The 15,775-nt window shown below is 41.6% G+C and overlaps 1 protein-coding gene across 1 annotated transcript in view; it reads right to left on the bottom strand.

Annotated features, from left to right (window-relative positions):
* Positions 1-15,775, bottom strand: part of TMEM132C (transmembrane protein 132C) — a 137,459-nt gene that overhangs the window by 83,056 nt on the left and 38,628 nt on the right. Inside the window, exon 2 of the mRNA XM_009867470.1 lies at positions 2,266-2,412. Within this exon, the coding sequence (XP_009865772.1) occupies positions 2,266-2,412 (147 nt within the window). The remainder of the gene's footprint in view (positions 1-2,265; positions 2,413-15,775) is intronic.

Here is a 15,775-nt window from a genome sequence, read left to right on the forward strand (position 1 = left end):
GGTGTGTCAGGATGACTCCTGAGTAAACGAGAGCACACTGAGAAATGCCAGGTTTCCTGTTCATGTGCTTAACAACTCTCACATCACTGAATCCTGCGTGCAGTTTTATCTGGCTACCAGAAAATAGTTCGAAGAGGGCAGCACCTCAAAGCTCTGAGAATCTGTTATGAATTTAAATAATATTCAGACTTACTTCACAACCAACTGGGGACAAGTGACAATACCTGGGGAAGCCTGTTAGTTGCAATAGAGGAATAAGGCTCAAGTGTAGCAGAACCTTTATTCTCCTTTCCTGCTAGCTGATTCTGTGAGCCGTGGTAGAAATAGCTGGTCGTGTAGAGAAAACTGGTCATGTAGAGAATACTACTGGTCATGTAGAGAATACTACTGGTCATGTAGGGAGTACTGTCGTCTTCTTGACAAGCTGTGTGAATGTTCATAAAGCATTAAAGAACTACAAATTTTCATTTACTTGCTTTTCAAAAGCTCTTCTGCAAAGAGAGTGAAAAACACCTCTCTGCATATTTATGACCTGGCTGAGTTTGCTGCAAGAGAAGATGAGCTTGTGTTGATGCTGGAACTCCAGAACAGTACCTCACATCTACACTGACCTTGCTACTGAACTGCACATCACCCAAATGAACTGCAGTGCCTCGAAAAACCTGGTGGCAGCACAGAAAGATCCCATTAGGGACTTGAAATTCTGAACCAAATTAAATTAGCTTAATAGAATATTTGTGCTCTGTGCAGAGGGCTCCAAGGGGCACTTAGAAACTCAGTGTAATGCCCACCACACTGCGTGCTTTCCCATGAGGATCTCAGTATACACATGCCCAGGTTTCCCTGTCCAGCTCTTCCTCATACACAAACATTTCATTCAAACCTAGGCTCGTTGTGCTTTCAGAAGATAGCAACTATTTACATACACAAATGAAAGAGGCATTAATTAAGACATTGACTTTTATTTGCATAATTAGTGCTAAAAATATTGTTATGAGTTAATTAAGCTTTATGCAAATTGGATTGAAAATACTTAATTTGGGGTTTGCTAACCTGACTATTATAGCTCTGCAGTTGCAAATACATTCGGAGTTACATGCTGTTCTGAAGCCACATTCTCCCTATGACATTGTTTGGATTTTTTTACTTCTGGCAGGCTAAAATGATACATTTTTCCTTTCCCTTTACAAACCTCTTCCCCAACTCTCCACTGAATATCTCACTAACTGCACTGATATCATCAAGTGTAAATACACTGAATTAGTGACCTGCTCATGACGAGAAATTCCTGCACTTTACAGAAGTCTAAGATTTCCCAGGCACAGAATACAAATCTGCTCAGGTTTTCTGTGCCTGAAGATAGTATGGATGAACTGCATGGGAAAGCAATAACCAGCCCAGCACCCGCCAAAGACTTTATGATATTCTTCAGTGAGCCCAGGTTTTAATAATAAGTGCAGAGCTAGGGAAGCATTGCTTGGATCCATACAAGAGCAAAACAATTTCCACCGAAAGCAGCAATATATGAGTTTGCTATGTGCTGTGGAAGACAGACAATCCTACTTGCTGAAAAAATAAGGCTTTTCCGTGTGTGGAACAACTAGACCATGCCTCAGTGAAAACATATTAAACAGGAAAGCAGGCACTGGCGGGCCAGTTCATACCAGTGCTCCCTGGAGTGCACTGCTTTGCCTCTGACAGTTACCAGAGTACGGCTTAGCCCCAGTTCTGGAAGAAGTAACTGTTTGCAAAAGTTGTTTTTTTTTTCCTATGTTACACACAGGACACTAAATCCTGAAAGGTCTGAACTATCCTGTAGCAATGCTTGGAAGTTACAGTGGTTCACTGTGGAAGAATTCCTTGCTTGCCTGATGAACCAACCACAGAGGCTGTAATATGTTCAGAGAAACAAGGTCAAAACTATCAAGCCAAAACGTTACGTTCAGTAAAAACCTTTACAATTAAGAATATTCATATTTATGTCAAAATGACTCGCACCCTGCCCTCCATGCCCCCCAACCTCTGCAACATAGACCTATTCTATTAATTCTTTAATTTAAATTGATGAATTTTATTGCGTGGAAACTGAGATCCGCTGTTATAGATCAGCAGATGGTACCGTAGTTAACATAAGTGTCTCCAGATTTCCAGGCTACAGGTTTAATAGCTAGGAGTAGTTGTAATATGAGCCCTAAGTCTTTCAACCAGTGAATGGTATCATGGATATAAATGAGTTTAACGTGCTGAGAATATGAGGTTTCATACCTGTTCCTTGAACTTGGTGCTATCCTCTGACAAATAACTGTTGTGGTCGAATGCTTTCCACCATTCCCCACCTCTTGTTTCACGTCCCACTGCCGGGGGTCACTTGTCTTTGCACTGAGAATGTTTACACCTTTCTTCACCTTTGCCCTGTTGGAAACAGCAAATGAAAGAAGTTTACAGGACTGTGGTCTTTCGAATGTCGCTCAGGCACGGAAATCTCAGTGTACCACCTTTAAGTGAAGTATTAGATATGGGTTTAATCCATCAGTAAATAAGAGAGTGGTATCACGAATGCAGATCTAAGGCAACGTATCCCTTTTTTTGCACTAAACCAGCTCTAGCTAATTGTGTGTCTGTATATTCTGCCAACAACAGGCTGGAGTTATATCGAAGACTGAACCTGTAGGAAAACCTGCAGTCAAGGTGCTTTTCTTTATTCTGGCAATAATTTCTCCCAAAGAGAAATAATGTCCCATCACAGAAGGTTCTGCTCATCTCTATCAAGACAAACTTGGGCTTCCTCATTGCACAGAGGAATACTTCACTGGAGTTTTTTGAATGAACCATTTTTATTCCTTATGACATTCTTGTAGATAACAGTGAACAGGTTGTCACTCTTCTGCCTGACAATTCCTTCTTTGTGATTCCCAAGGAAATTTCTGCTTGAAATCTCCAGCCTGGAAAGCATACAGCTGTTAAGACAAGATCTCTTAACTCAGAGATGTTCTTAGAGGATGCAAATTTCTGCCATTGTTAATTGTTACATCTCACGGAAAAGTTAACAGTATTTATCTTGTGATGCTATAATATCAGCAATAACTGCTTGAAGGGTTAATCAAAGAGCACTTGCTTAATTAAGGAGCACTTTCATAACGAACTCCCAGCAAAGATGCTATTTGGGTGCAAGATCGCTTAATCGCTGATCTTCAGTTCTCTTACAAAGCACCAGGAATGAGAAATACAGATCCTTATGCAGTTTTTCTCTTCAAAAGACCCCGAGGGACAAAGTTCCACCAGCCCACCAGATTCACACCTGACAGTGAGTATGTGGGGAGCAGGACACCGGTCAGAAGCACGTGAGCTCTGCGAGGAGCTTGGCCTCAGCATCGGATGGAGAAGGGAAAGGGGCTGCTTAACTTCACGCCTTCAGAGCCTGGTCTTCCTTGCCTCTAAAAAAAACCACAGCAAAGAGGCTAAAGCATGGTGAAAAATTGTATTTCTCTAAAATACTTATGCAATACAAAATGTTAGATGCTGAGCAGAAATCATCACCTAATACATGTCAATATCTTCTAGACCGTTACAAGGACCTGGCACTTAAGTTCCTTGGAAAAAATGGTACTTTTGCATCTTTAGATGCTGAAACACTCTAAAAACAGTCATGAATGACTAAGAGTGTACTTGTCTTCTTGTTGCAGTTTTTGAACAGTGAGAGAAAACACTTTTTAAGTCATTGAAAAAGAAAACTTTTTTTTCCTCGGTATAAAAGTGTAAGTGCTTGATTTTTACATTTGTTACGTAAGACACCATGGAGCTTCACTGACTACTCCTTTGTTCTAGTGAAACTAGCACAAACATGATACATCTCCAATGCTTTCAGTGAATTAGTCAGAAATGAAAATAGAAAAAGGAAGAATCAAATCTGTTACTGAAGGTTCATTAAAGCTCTAAGCGCCATTAAGTTTTCCAGCATAAGACAGTTTAAATAAATCAATAATAAATAAACATTAATACAAAACCAGTACTATCAATACTGAAATCTGTGTATATCCATTAGTAAATTTTTGGTGGTATGTCTTTCAGGAGATGTTTAGATGTATTTTAGGATACTGTTATTTAGCAACTGGAGAGAAGTAAAAATTGATCATTTAGATACTTTGTTCAGCTATTCCTTGAGATGGACTCTGAAACAGCATAACATCAATAAAAATAAGATTCCTCACGTTTGGATTTTCAACAGAATTACAACTTTGTCAGCAGCTGCAAATTGCTCTTTCCACCATGTAGCTTGACAGAGTCAATACCTGGGCTCCTGTTAATTAGGGCACAGATTCTGTATGGCCAAGGTTAGTGGTAGAATACACTGCCAGAGGATGAAGGACCATGGCTACAATGCCATTTTGTTAATTAACTACACTATGGGGCATTACGTTGAGTGATTTTCACATATGCCATTATATAAAGCCCATTAAAGAAAAATTCCCTCCCAGGGTAAAGTAGGCTATGTTTAGTGAGAAAAATCAATGTTGTGATTGCACTTAGCACTGGAATTAGGGTATGAACACCCAGAAGATTGACCCTCCTAAATAAATATGCAGAAGCACAATTTGCAACTCTCCCTCTAAAAAGGGCACTGAGTTTTATATAACAAGGTCAATGGATGAATCAGAATTAAGTCAGTCAGTGCTGAGCCCCATACATTTTTAAACGCGTACGCTAAAAATGTTTCCACTTAAATTTTTATTTACTTAGTGTTTGAGTGCTAGCAAGGAAAAGCTTATTAAATTCCTTACCAAAGATTCTTTGACCTTGTTGTATGCTTGTGATTAAATATTAATTTTTTTAATCAATAGTGCAAATTTTGTACATAAAAATTTCTAGTTATACTACTGCAATAAACCCTGAAACCGAGGGCCTGCAGGCCAAATCGCTTGACAGTCTCCTGTATTTACCCACCTAATCTATGCAATATATGCACATTCCCCATGTTTACTTAAAAGAAGCAGGTGCAGTGACAGTAAATGGAGATGACAAACAGCTGAAGTACTTCAGCTTTCCTTCGCACGTGGTTCCCCACTCCAACTGAAAAATTCTTCCCTTTGCCATGTCTGCTAATTAACGAGTAGATGGTTGTCCTCCCACAGAGGCTTTTCTGCACAGCTCGACAACCTGCAAGTATCCACCAGCCAAAACTTGTCAGCTTGGACTTCCACCCAAAGTGGAGTCAAAATCTTCCTCTCCAACAGTATTCCAGACAATTACTGTATTTTCCGGGAGTGCCACTAGATTAGTTCTGTCACTGTGGCTCTGTGCTCTCCACAGGACCAGTAACTAAAATAAGGCTCCGAGTCTGCAGCCCAGTAACAGAAATGGCCTTTTCTTTTTCTGGATCTAAACCCAGACCCATCTAAGCAAGTCACCTACGTATGCACAAAACCTACGGGCAGCAGCTCATTTATTGGAGTTTGATTGTCTGTGTGCTGAAAGCTAAACAGTTTTTGATCTTTTGACAAAAGCAGACCTAGCAACGCAAAGATGAAAGCAAGCCCATCATTAAGAACAGCGCAGAACACCAGGGGTCAGCTCCCATCCCACACCGGATTGAGGACTCCATCTGAATGGGGTTTTGAAGCTTTATGAACACGTGGTAGCCAGAACAGTGAAAGACTTTCTTGCTTGAACTTTTAAGGTTATTAATTCACAGCACAGGAAATCTCTGCCTCAGCTTTGTCTCAAAGACCATCTCTCTTTAAATCTCTCAGATGGAAGATTAAAACCTTTTGCTGGCATGCAGAACAAGCAGCATCTCAAAGATGTTACAGAAAAAGTCTCCAGCAGCTTACCTAGAAATCATTACCTAATTTTTGTTAAGACTAAGTAAGAATATTTACTTACACAATCTCACAGCAAATGCAATTGCGTAAATGTGCAATTTCCAAGCAAATATTTCATTACCAAATTGAAGCTTTTAGTTGTATACAAAGATTTCCATTTAGCGCCTTATCTTCCTAACACGTCAAACTTAGAAATGATGTTTTCAATTAATACATTCTGATCAACTACAGATGAAAATCTGGCTGTTCCATTTCACTGTCCTCAAATTACAGGAAACCTCAGTAGTATTTAGACATAATACTACACAGCTGATAAAGACAGTAAGTGAAAGGCAATTGAATCAGCAACAGCCAGAGCTGAAGATGTGACTTTTGCTTTCAGGAGCTCAAATCATAATTTCCTACTTAAATTTAAATGTTAATCTTGTGTAACTGCTCTAGCCATGGAAGGGTTCTGCCCTTCTCTACAGCACTGCAGCAGTGCTATAGAGAATGCGGACTGCTAGATACGCCGTATGGTTCTTCCCATGCTGTATGATTTTGCTGACATACGCTAATCCTAGAGAGCAGCATCTCTCTTATTCCCAAGAAAGTCATCCTCAAAGTACAGATCCATTGCCCAGGTGTGCTGCCATACAGGCAATCAACCAGCAAAGGAAAAATCCAAAGTCATGGGTAGGCTAACACCACGTGAAGCTGATTCTGAGCCCCTGGCTGTACAGGTTCCTACTTCCCTTTAGGCTGGCACTAATACCCGGCTGATTCACGGGCAAGCTAAACTGGTAGTGTTGATCAGGGGGTGATTTGGCTTCCTGGACGGCTCACTGCAAGTTCAGGTCAGCAGCAATGTCAGTGCCAGGGAAGTGCAGAGGCAGGGAGCAGAGCTGGACAGGGGGGCACCAGGGCAATACCCGCAGCAACAGGTATCTCTTACGTGGGGTTAGCAGTATTGCCAAACTGCACTCCAATAGAACAAAGCAGCTTGGATAGACAGGGCTGCACTAAAGAATGAAAAGCTAAATTAATACTATTATCCTATAATGAGTTATCTTCATAATATCTGGAATAGTTTTCCAGACACTAAACCTTCTGATTCCTGTTAGATTGTTTTCAGAGGGTTTTCTGCATCTTCTGTGCTCCTCATAAATGCCACGCTATTCTCGGCACGCTGTACTTTGATCTGAGAGCAGTCTGGTTTTAGATCAGTGACCACTGCTTTGTGCAGACAGTCTCTTCGACTCACATCTGTCGTCCAAGCTGCTGTGCCGGAAGAGTTTTCTTCAGGAAGTATTTGAAAAGTAAATATTAGAGACAGATGCAGGTTCAGTCTAACCAGGGGGATTGGCTCATCTGTAAGGTAGTCCCTGCGTCACAAGAACTGAGTGTGGGCACCACGCCGTGCCAGGGAAAGGATGCTGGTGCTAAATCCTCTACATTTCCACAGGAAAACCTCCTCGACTTTTATCAGTCAAGCTGGTGTCTCAACTTAACAAATACTGACCCCTTTTGGTCACTCTTCTCTGGAGCCTCGACGTTTCTTGCAAGTCTTTCTAGTCCTCCCTTAGCTGCCCAGACTAGCAGAAGCCCTAGACATTACTGACCGTAAAGGTCACATTGTATAAAATTATTTTACTCTATTTCCCAAAACCCAGGGAGCCTCTCCTGGTGGCCTGTTTCTGGGCTGCACTTTACAGTAAGTCTCTAACCTTCCCAAGCTCTGCCAAAAAAATTTCAACTTCTTCCTGCCATGATTTAAGTTCACTCATTTCCTTCTTTGTTTCTAGAGTAAATCAGGAGATTAAAGCCAGCTGCGGGAACCCATAAAACCTAGGCAGGAGACTAACCACAGCAATTAAGCAAGATTTGTTTTATTATGTAAATCTTTCTCCTTTCATCTTTCTATGTGAAATGAGTTGCTAGATCTCACCGCAGCAGTGAATGAACAGCACAAACATCTGCCTGGTGAAACAGTATTCATTAAAAGCCTTGTTGCCGGCCTTGGTTGAGAAGCCAAAAGCAGAACATAATGATATGACCTAGTTGGGAAAGTCATCCTTACAAATATGCTCCTTTAGTTTGCAAAATACACAGATGGAATGATGAAGTGGCTACGACTCTGTTGAGGGAATACAGGGATCAGGTATGAGCTCCAGGCTTCCTGCACGCCACGACACAAGCCACAGGAGCCCTGTTTGCCTCTCACAGGAGCCCTGTTTGCCTCTCTCCTACCCTAGCAAGGAGATTTCCACCTGTGCTTCACAGGGCCATCTCTTTGCTACACAGATTTTAATTTACAAGCCCTATGCACAGGTAAACAGCAAAAGAAAGCCCCATTTCAACCGCAGAATTTTGGTACTGAATTTGTTAGGCAATAAATTACTGCTAGGTAGTATTTCAGATTTGGTTCCAATTAAGAAGCCTAGTCTGAAGGGCCATCCATGCAAGAATTTTATTTTCATTAATTTCTAAAATAACAACTTGGGCTAACCATTAGTAAATGGGAAGATGATGCTTCTCAGAGAATCCTTTCTTCCTCAGGCATTTCCCTTCTCCTAGAGTATTCAGAAAAGGAAATAGCTTTTGTAAAAAAGGGTAATCACCCTTCAAAATGCCAGAACAGCTAATCTCTAGGCATCTAGTTCTTCCCCTTTTCCTTTCACTTCTTAGAATGCTGGTCAATTTGAAATAACTTCAAAAAAAATACATCAGGACCAAAAAAAATTGAAATACTTTAGTTTGAAAATGCAGTAATCAAATTCTTAAGAATCTCTAAACCAGAAAGCTTCTTGAATATAGGTGTAATTCTGCAAGCAGCTGAGGCAGATTTCAGTATTTCTGAAACCTCCTCTGTCAGCTGAATTGGACTAAATTCAGCTTCCTCAAAACTGCATATTCTGGTGACTTCACTGTCCATCAAAATTATATAAATTCCTTCCATTGCCTATGAAGAAGCCTGGGACGGAAAATTGCTCAGGGGCTGTACTTTTGTAGTGTTTCTTACATAACTCAAATTCCCTGAGATACTAGGAGAATCAGCTGTTCTATTTCAGTGGGAATAGGTGCTTCATATCTCTTAAGAAGCTTTGGAGAGCTCAGCTGCAAGGCACGAGGTGGATGCTGTCAGCTGTATTTATATATTTTTTCCTAAGAAAAGAAATGCAATGTGGTTTGGGATGTTCCAGCCTCAGACTTCTTTGGTTTGGGCTGATTTCTGTGGTTAACTCTTTGTTAGCATTACCAGTCCACCTCAGGTGTCTGGGATCCCATTATTTATTTTAAAAGAAAAGAAAAAAGAGATGCTTTCTGTGAAGCTTGGATACCGCTACTTAAACCACAGAGGTAGTTTCCTAACCTCTGAATATATTTCATGGCAATACTGCTTTCTCCAACACTGAATGTTAATAGCACTAGCTAAGGGATTACAAGAAAGGCAAGAAAATAAAACACATAGAAAATAAAAACAGGAGGAAACTACACAGAGAATCTGGATTTGTCTTCCAAGATGAGAGGAAACCCAATCTGAATTTACAACCTGCTAACATTCTGCCTCTAGCAAAGATAAACACTGTAAACTCCTGACGTTCCCAGAAGCTGTCACGAAGCTGCCTCTGCATTTAACTCCAGCTCATTGTGCTTTCAGAGAAACAATCATGCTTCAGCCCAGATATTGCTGAGGGGTTCTTAAATCCACTGGTCAGGCTGAGTAATTAAACCTGAAGCAGGCTCCCAGGAGCTCAAAACATAAGAGAACTCTTGCAATGGCTACCAGAAGCTCTGCTTGCCCTCTGCCTTTATTGCATTTATGGGGCCACTTAGGTGGCAAAACCAGTTACTGAGCTCAAATTATCAGAGCAGTAACAGGACAGGATACAAGACTGTACAAGGTAGAAGAAAGACGGAAATCTCACAGTGCCTGAGAGGTATTTGCAGCAATGCTTTAGAACTGTTGTGCTCACACTAAGTATTTTAGATGCTTAATCTTAACTGACTAGTGGACAGTCCGAGTTTGTAGTTTTCATATGACTTATTCACCCTTTCCACTTCCTTAAGGTGTAAATGAGTAGAAAGGCTCCTTTATAATTTGAAATGCAAAATAACCAATAGGTGCAAGTCAAAGATTGATCTCACAGACACTGCGAGGAACTGAAAGAAGTTGATACATAATCACACCTAGGTAAAGCTCCTGAAAATGTTTGTTACAGATCAGTATCTCAGTGAACACTCATTTATAAATTCCTTATATGAGGAAACACGGGACACCACGCTGTCTGCAGTCTGTTGAACAGTGAGTTGGAATAAGCATCTGTCTCACACCAACACATGCAGAGAGAGGCAGAAGAGAGAGACAGAGATGGGTGTCGAGTAAACAAAAAACCTACCAGGGTGCATCCAGAGCACAGATTCAGCTGCGCATACTAAATACAAGCTCATCGCCTCCACAGATCTATTTTATAGGACCAGAAACACTTTTTAGATAAGCAAATGCTTTGCGACTATATCCCCTACTACATGCCGTGTCCATTATTACCAAAAAAGAATCTCTAAGCTGCACATTTGTGACATTTTCCCAGCTGGCAGAGGAATAGCAATGCTGAAGAAAATACTTACTGTTTGCAGCAGTTATTAGAATTATTACTTAGACCCCAAGTGACTTCCTGAAGTAATCTTCCCATGCAATCCCTTTGTGTTTCTAATCCCATCCACACTCCCCCTTCGGCAGCTGTTATGAATACAATTTCGCCATCAGCCATGCAGCTACGAGAGCTCTGTTTCCTTTTGCCTTAGAGAAATAGAATATTGCTGAGGTTGACTGCTAGAAAGAGGAAGGGGAAAGAGCCCTTAAAACATCGAGAAAGAGAGGAGCCACACAGTCAAATAATTGTTTCAAATGTAACGTTCTATACTAGGTATTTGTGCAAGTGATGAAAGAAAAGACTGATTATCAGGTGGTCCATCCCCAAGAAGCAGGGCTGTCTCTTTTGTACTCTAATTAGTCTAACTTAAGTTAACTGAAGGATGGAACATTTTATCATCGCCCTGGAGAGAACTCCCTCCAGAGAGCAGGGAGTGTGCTGACTCTGCAGGTGCTGTAACAACCAGTGCTTTCACCTATTTAATCCTGCCTCTTCTCCCTTTTTCTTCGAAGTACAGACCAGCACCAACGAGGGACAACCTTTTGGCCTAGCTGAGTGCCAAAACTGCCATCAACACAGCAGAAAGACTGCTAAGAAAGGTAACTGTAAAATAAAACAAAAATTACGGCAAGATGTTCCCTTTATACCCATCATACCATGACTCCAATATTTGGTAACAGTTCTTGCTTTGCTCATCATAACCCTCACACTTGTATAGAGTCACTGTAAGCCACAATAACCCTGCTGCTATTCTTGATTTTTTTTCAGAACAAGCACACCTTGTGTTGTAATCTGCATGCAAGAGTGTGATAGAAATGCTGCAAAGATGGTCTAGGGGGATACGGCAGACAGAACCGCTAGCTTTTATGTTTGAATTGAGTCTTAATCTAGTAAATGCTGGCAGTGATCTGTACTACAGCCTCCAAATTGGGTGCTTTCATGCTTTAAGTTTACCCACCAATAGCACAAATCTTTGTGCCCTGAGGCAGTTGCTGGTAGTTCGTGTATTTAGCCCCTGAGACTTCAGTAAGTCAGCAAAAATACTCCTGCTGACCTCAAGGGCCTTGGATCAGAAGCCTAAAGCACACACGGGGCCACCACCACTGCCAGTGGGCACTGCCAGCAGCCTGGGCACCTCAGGGAAACTCACGTGGCTCAGGGGCAGGAAAGCAATGCTAAAAAATTACAGACGGGATGTGGCTCAGGGAGTTCAAGTAATGTTGAAAACTACCCTCCTGCAGTTTCTTTTGTAATTTAAACATTTTTTTTTTTCCCCAGAAGTGACTGAGTAGAGACAGACATAATTTTCTAATCATTAAGAAATCCTTCAAAACCTGGTGGGTTCTACCCTGTATGTGCATGTATACACCTACCCACAAATACAGAGTATTTCACACACAAAATTTTCTTGGTTCTCTCTACTTCATCTTCTCCATATCTGTCCCTCCACATTTTCTTTATCTTGGCCTTGTATAACTCTGCATTTCTTCTCGTAATACTTCTCCAATTCACTCACATTTATTTTCACCTTACCCTTTCAGTTAGAAGTGTGACTGAACCAGCTGAGTCACTGAGTTACAGCTCTAATTCCAACCCATCCATCCCTCCTCTCCTTTAGCTGCATTGAAAGAGCACCCTGAATCCAGTCCTTGATCTTCAGCTTCTTATTTGGCTGGCCTTGGTTTGCAGTTGTGTCACATCACAGTGCAAAGCTCCTTACAGTAGGTAAGCCATGTCCAATTCCTGTTACAGAAAACCAGGAACAAATATCAACTGTAAGAGAAACGAGCCTGTCCAGCTGTAGGACTCTTACACAAAGGTATTAGGTACAAGAGCTCGGGCAGCAATTCACTTGGAAGTTCTTTCCCTTTTTTATATTTGGTTTGTCTTACTCCAGGCTCAAGCGTCTAGCTGTAACAGCAATTATTGCTGCAGAGCATCTCAACCAACTCTGCCTTCTCGGCCCACAGAGGGCTGTCAAAGCCATCTTTAATACTAATTACAGACTATCAAAGTAAGGGCTTTTCCTACAGAAACTCATCAGCAAGAAAGAAAAGGAATAAGAACTGCAATCCAGCTAAAATGCATGACTTGCCACTTTTTTAAACAAGGCAGTGTTTGCCCTTTTCGAGAGGCTGAAAAGTTTTTTCATGGAGACAGGGTTGCCTTAGGAGTGAGCAGGCAGATGTCTGTGCATCAGAAATCCCGAGCATTTTGTTTATTGCTGCACAGTTACCACACCAGGTTTTAGTCCTTTAATTTGCCAGGCCCATTTAGGTCATCGATATATCTCAACAACCGTTGCTGGACATGCCTAAGGGCAACAGCTCCCTTCAGCTATCACCAGCCATTTCAACAGAACCTTTTAAGGACCCTTTTTCTGAGGCTGCACTCAGGATGATTGTGGACTCTTGAGGCCATAATGAACAGAGTGAAGTCTTGAGAGGTCAACAAAGCGCTGAGCTCCTTTGACATACTGCAGGAATCAGCAGGAAGATTCTGGGATGTATCAAAAGAAAACCAGCTGTCGGTGAAAGCCAGGGGCAATAGCTTGTTCCTGGATCCTGATATTAAGGTCATTATATATTTAAGAAAAAACACCCACAAGTAGAAAAGATCAATGCATTTGTAACTCTCATTGTGTTTATTCCTTCTCTTTGTGAGGATTACAAATCAGCGTAAATCTCATTCCCTTTATCACTTTTTTTTTTCCCCTCGATGACTCCTCCCCAAAAGTCACTTCAATTCATCCAACTGCAGCCAGCTACTAACTGCAGGGATGAAAATCATTTTGTTTCAGCTTGATGCAGCAGAAACGCACTAGACCTAAATAGCATATGACAGGGCACAACACAAGCACCTGATTTAGGGTTGCACAGGCTTCAGCAGCAACACAGAATTTGCTTTCTGAAAATGCTGAAGCAGCTACTCCCAACACTGTCTGTATCAGACGAACGACACTCAAAATGAAACGTTGGGTAAACAAGCACATGCATGGATACATGAACACACGCAGACAGAGCATCCCCTGCAATCAGACTTGACGTGCTGCTACACAATTTCCATCGCGCTGTCTTATGTTCTCCATCCTCCTATGCAATTTCTGTTTCTAGTTGAAGCCATCTCTAGAGACAAGACGCGAGACAAGCCTGTGGAGGTATGATTGGAAATGTCACAAGTACATTATAAAGGTTCAAACAGCAGTCACTGAACATAAAGAGCACTAATATGTATCATTATACATCCTCCCGTTGCTCCCTTCTAATTTGAAGGCAGCTGATTCATGACTTTCAGATGCTGTGGACTGGCAAACCTGCTGCACTTTTTTTTTTTTGGCCAAAGCAAAACAGAGTGGGCTTGCAGCGATCCTCCACTCCATCTCTATGCTGTTCTGCAGCATATTTCCAGAAATAGGTAAGAAAAACTTGGTCTACAGACCTCCTCTTGTTATAGGAACAAGAAGCCTGTCATTGTGAGGAATGTTTTAGCCCTGGTCCTTATCTACAAGCTGATGAGGCTGCTCAGCACCCACGGAGGTGGTATTGCTGGACTTGCACACTACACATGCTGCTCTGTGTAATGCCTTAGCAGACCTCCATCCGGCTCTTAAGTCATTCACTTTCTTATTTGAAAGGTCTTAGATAAAACCACTAAGAGTTATGGGGTATACAACAACCAAGGATATAGCGAAATGACAAGTACAAAGAGAGGAATATGAATAATATACAGAAGAGGCCATTATTCTATGTACTGAGGGAAAGTGTTTCTGCTCCTTACAACAGGAAGGATTTATCTTCCCCCGATCAGAGGTGACAAAGCTAGAATGTTAATGCTAGGAAAACACAGGGAGGGCAGGAAGAAGGCTGCCAGCAATTTCACTTTGATTTCATCAGCCGATCATGCAATTATACATTTATTTTTTTGTGAGCGGCAGACATTTTCACACTAGGAGTATCCCATGGGAGAGACAAATTACTAAGTCTCACCGATCTTTCTACAAAACTCCACACATTTCAGTCAAGCAAGACATCGATGTTCTCAACCTCCTGTCCTTTAGGCCTGACACAGTGCACGTTGCTGACTTTAAAGGAGACAAGACTGGCCGTTGGGTACTAACTCTTCTCTCAGTGACAGAACTTTCACGCAGACATAACTGAGGGCCAGCTCCGACTCCACCTTGCTGTGTGTGCCAGGCCTTCAGTCTTAAGCTTCCTTAAAATCATAGTATCTCCTCTCCATTTAGCACTAGGTCTTCTACTCCCTTGCTCCAGTCCATGTGTCCCTGTGAACATGCAGCTGGGGATGCTGATTAGCTCTCAGCAATGTCTACCATGTCAGAAAATGTCACGTAATTGCCATTACACTACTACGCCGAAGCTCACACACACACTCTGTATGTTCTGCATTAATGCCCCTAGTACTGACTTTCATGCAAACGCAACCATGTCAATGTGAGCATACTTCCAGCAAACACAGAGGTGATAAGGCAACCAGAACAGGACTGGAGGTTGGACCATGTAATTATTATTAGCAGAAATCGCAGCCTCAAGAAAAAAGCTAGAAGCTCTGCTATGCTGTCATACTAATTCATTATTAGAGAGTTTATACCCCAAAAGCGCTTTATTAAAGGAAAAAGGAAGGGAAAAATTCACGCCATAAACTGCTGGAAGAGACCTGATTTTGTCTGGATCGAACTACGTGTGATCCAGGTATTTCTTACTCGCACGTGGTGCTGAACATTTATCACAATCCCACAGGCCTGTTGTTTCTGTCGCTGCCCGGGAAAGTGGGTGCTAAGGTGCAGCAGGCAGAACCACTGAGCTGAACAAACATTAACGGTACAGCTGCATTACACGGAGGAAAGCTGCCATACAGTTAATATGCAGAAAGCGTGTCAGCCTTGCAATAAACTAACATTGCTATGGTGTAATACTGAACTATCCACAGTAGTACGTCAGTCGGCGAGATCATTTGTGACTTCATTTTATATTACATGCTGGAGGCCATTTCCCACCTTTTAAATGATATTTTTAAGGCCATCCTTTCAGCATATAAAAAGTAGCAAAAGAAGGTGACACAGACTATTTCAACTGTTCGGTTATTGTTATTGAAAAGTAGTAGTGGAAAGCATTCAGAAAATCTCTCAAAATTAATGCTGCTTTAATTACTTAAAGCGGGTATGAATAGCATACCCGATGAATTACTTACGTCGGATGAATAGCATCAACTAGATGCTATCTGAGGTAACAGGGATGGGCTGCAGGATTGGCTTCTTCATCAGCCAGCTGAAATACAGCTAATAAAGTATGCTTTTAGCTGTCA

This window comes from Apaloderma vittatum, unplaced genomic scaffold (assembly GCF_000703405.1).
Source record: "Apaloderma vittatum isolate BGI_N311 unplaced genomic scaffold, ASM70340v1 scaffold8104, whole genome shotgun sequence".
NCBI lineage: Eukaryota > Metazoa > Chordata > Aves > Trogoniformes > Trogonidae > Apaloderma > Apaloderma vittatum.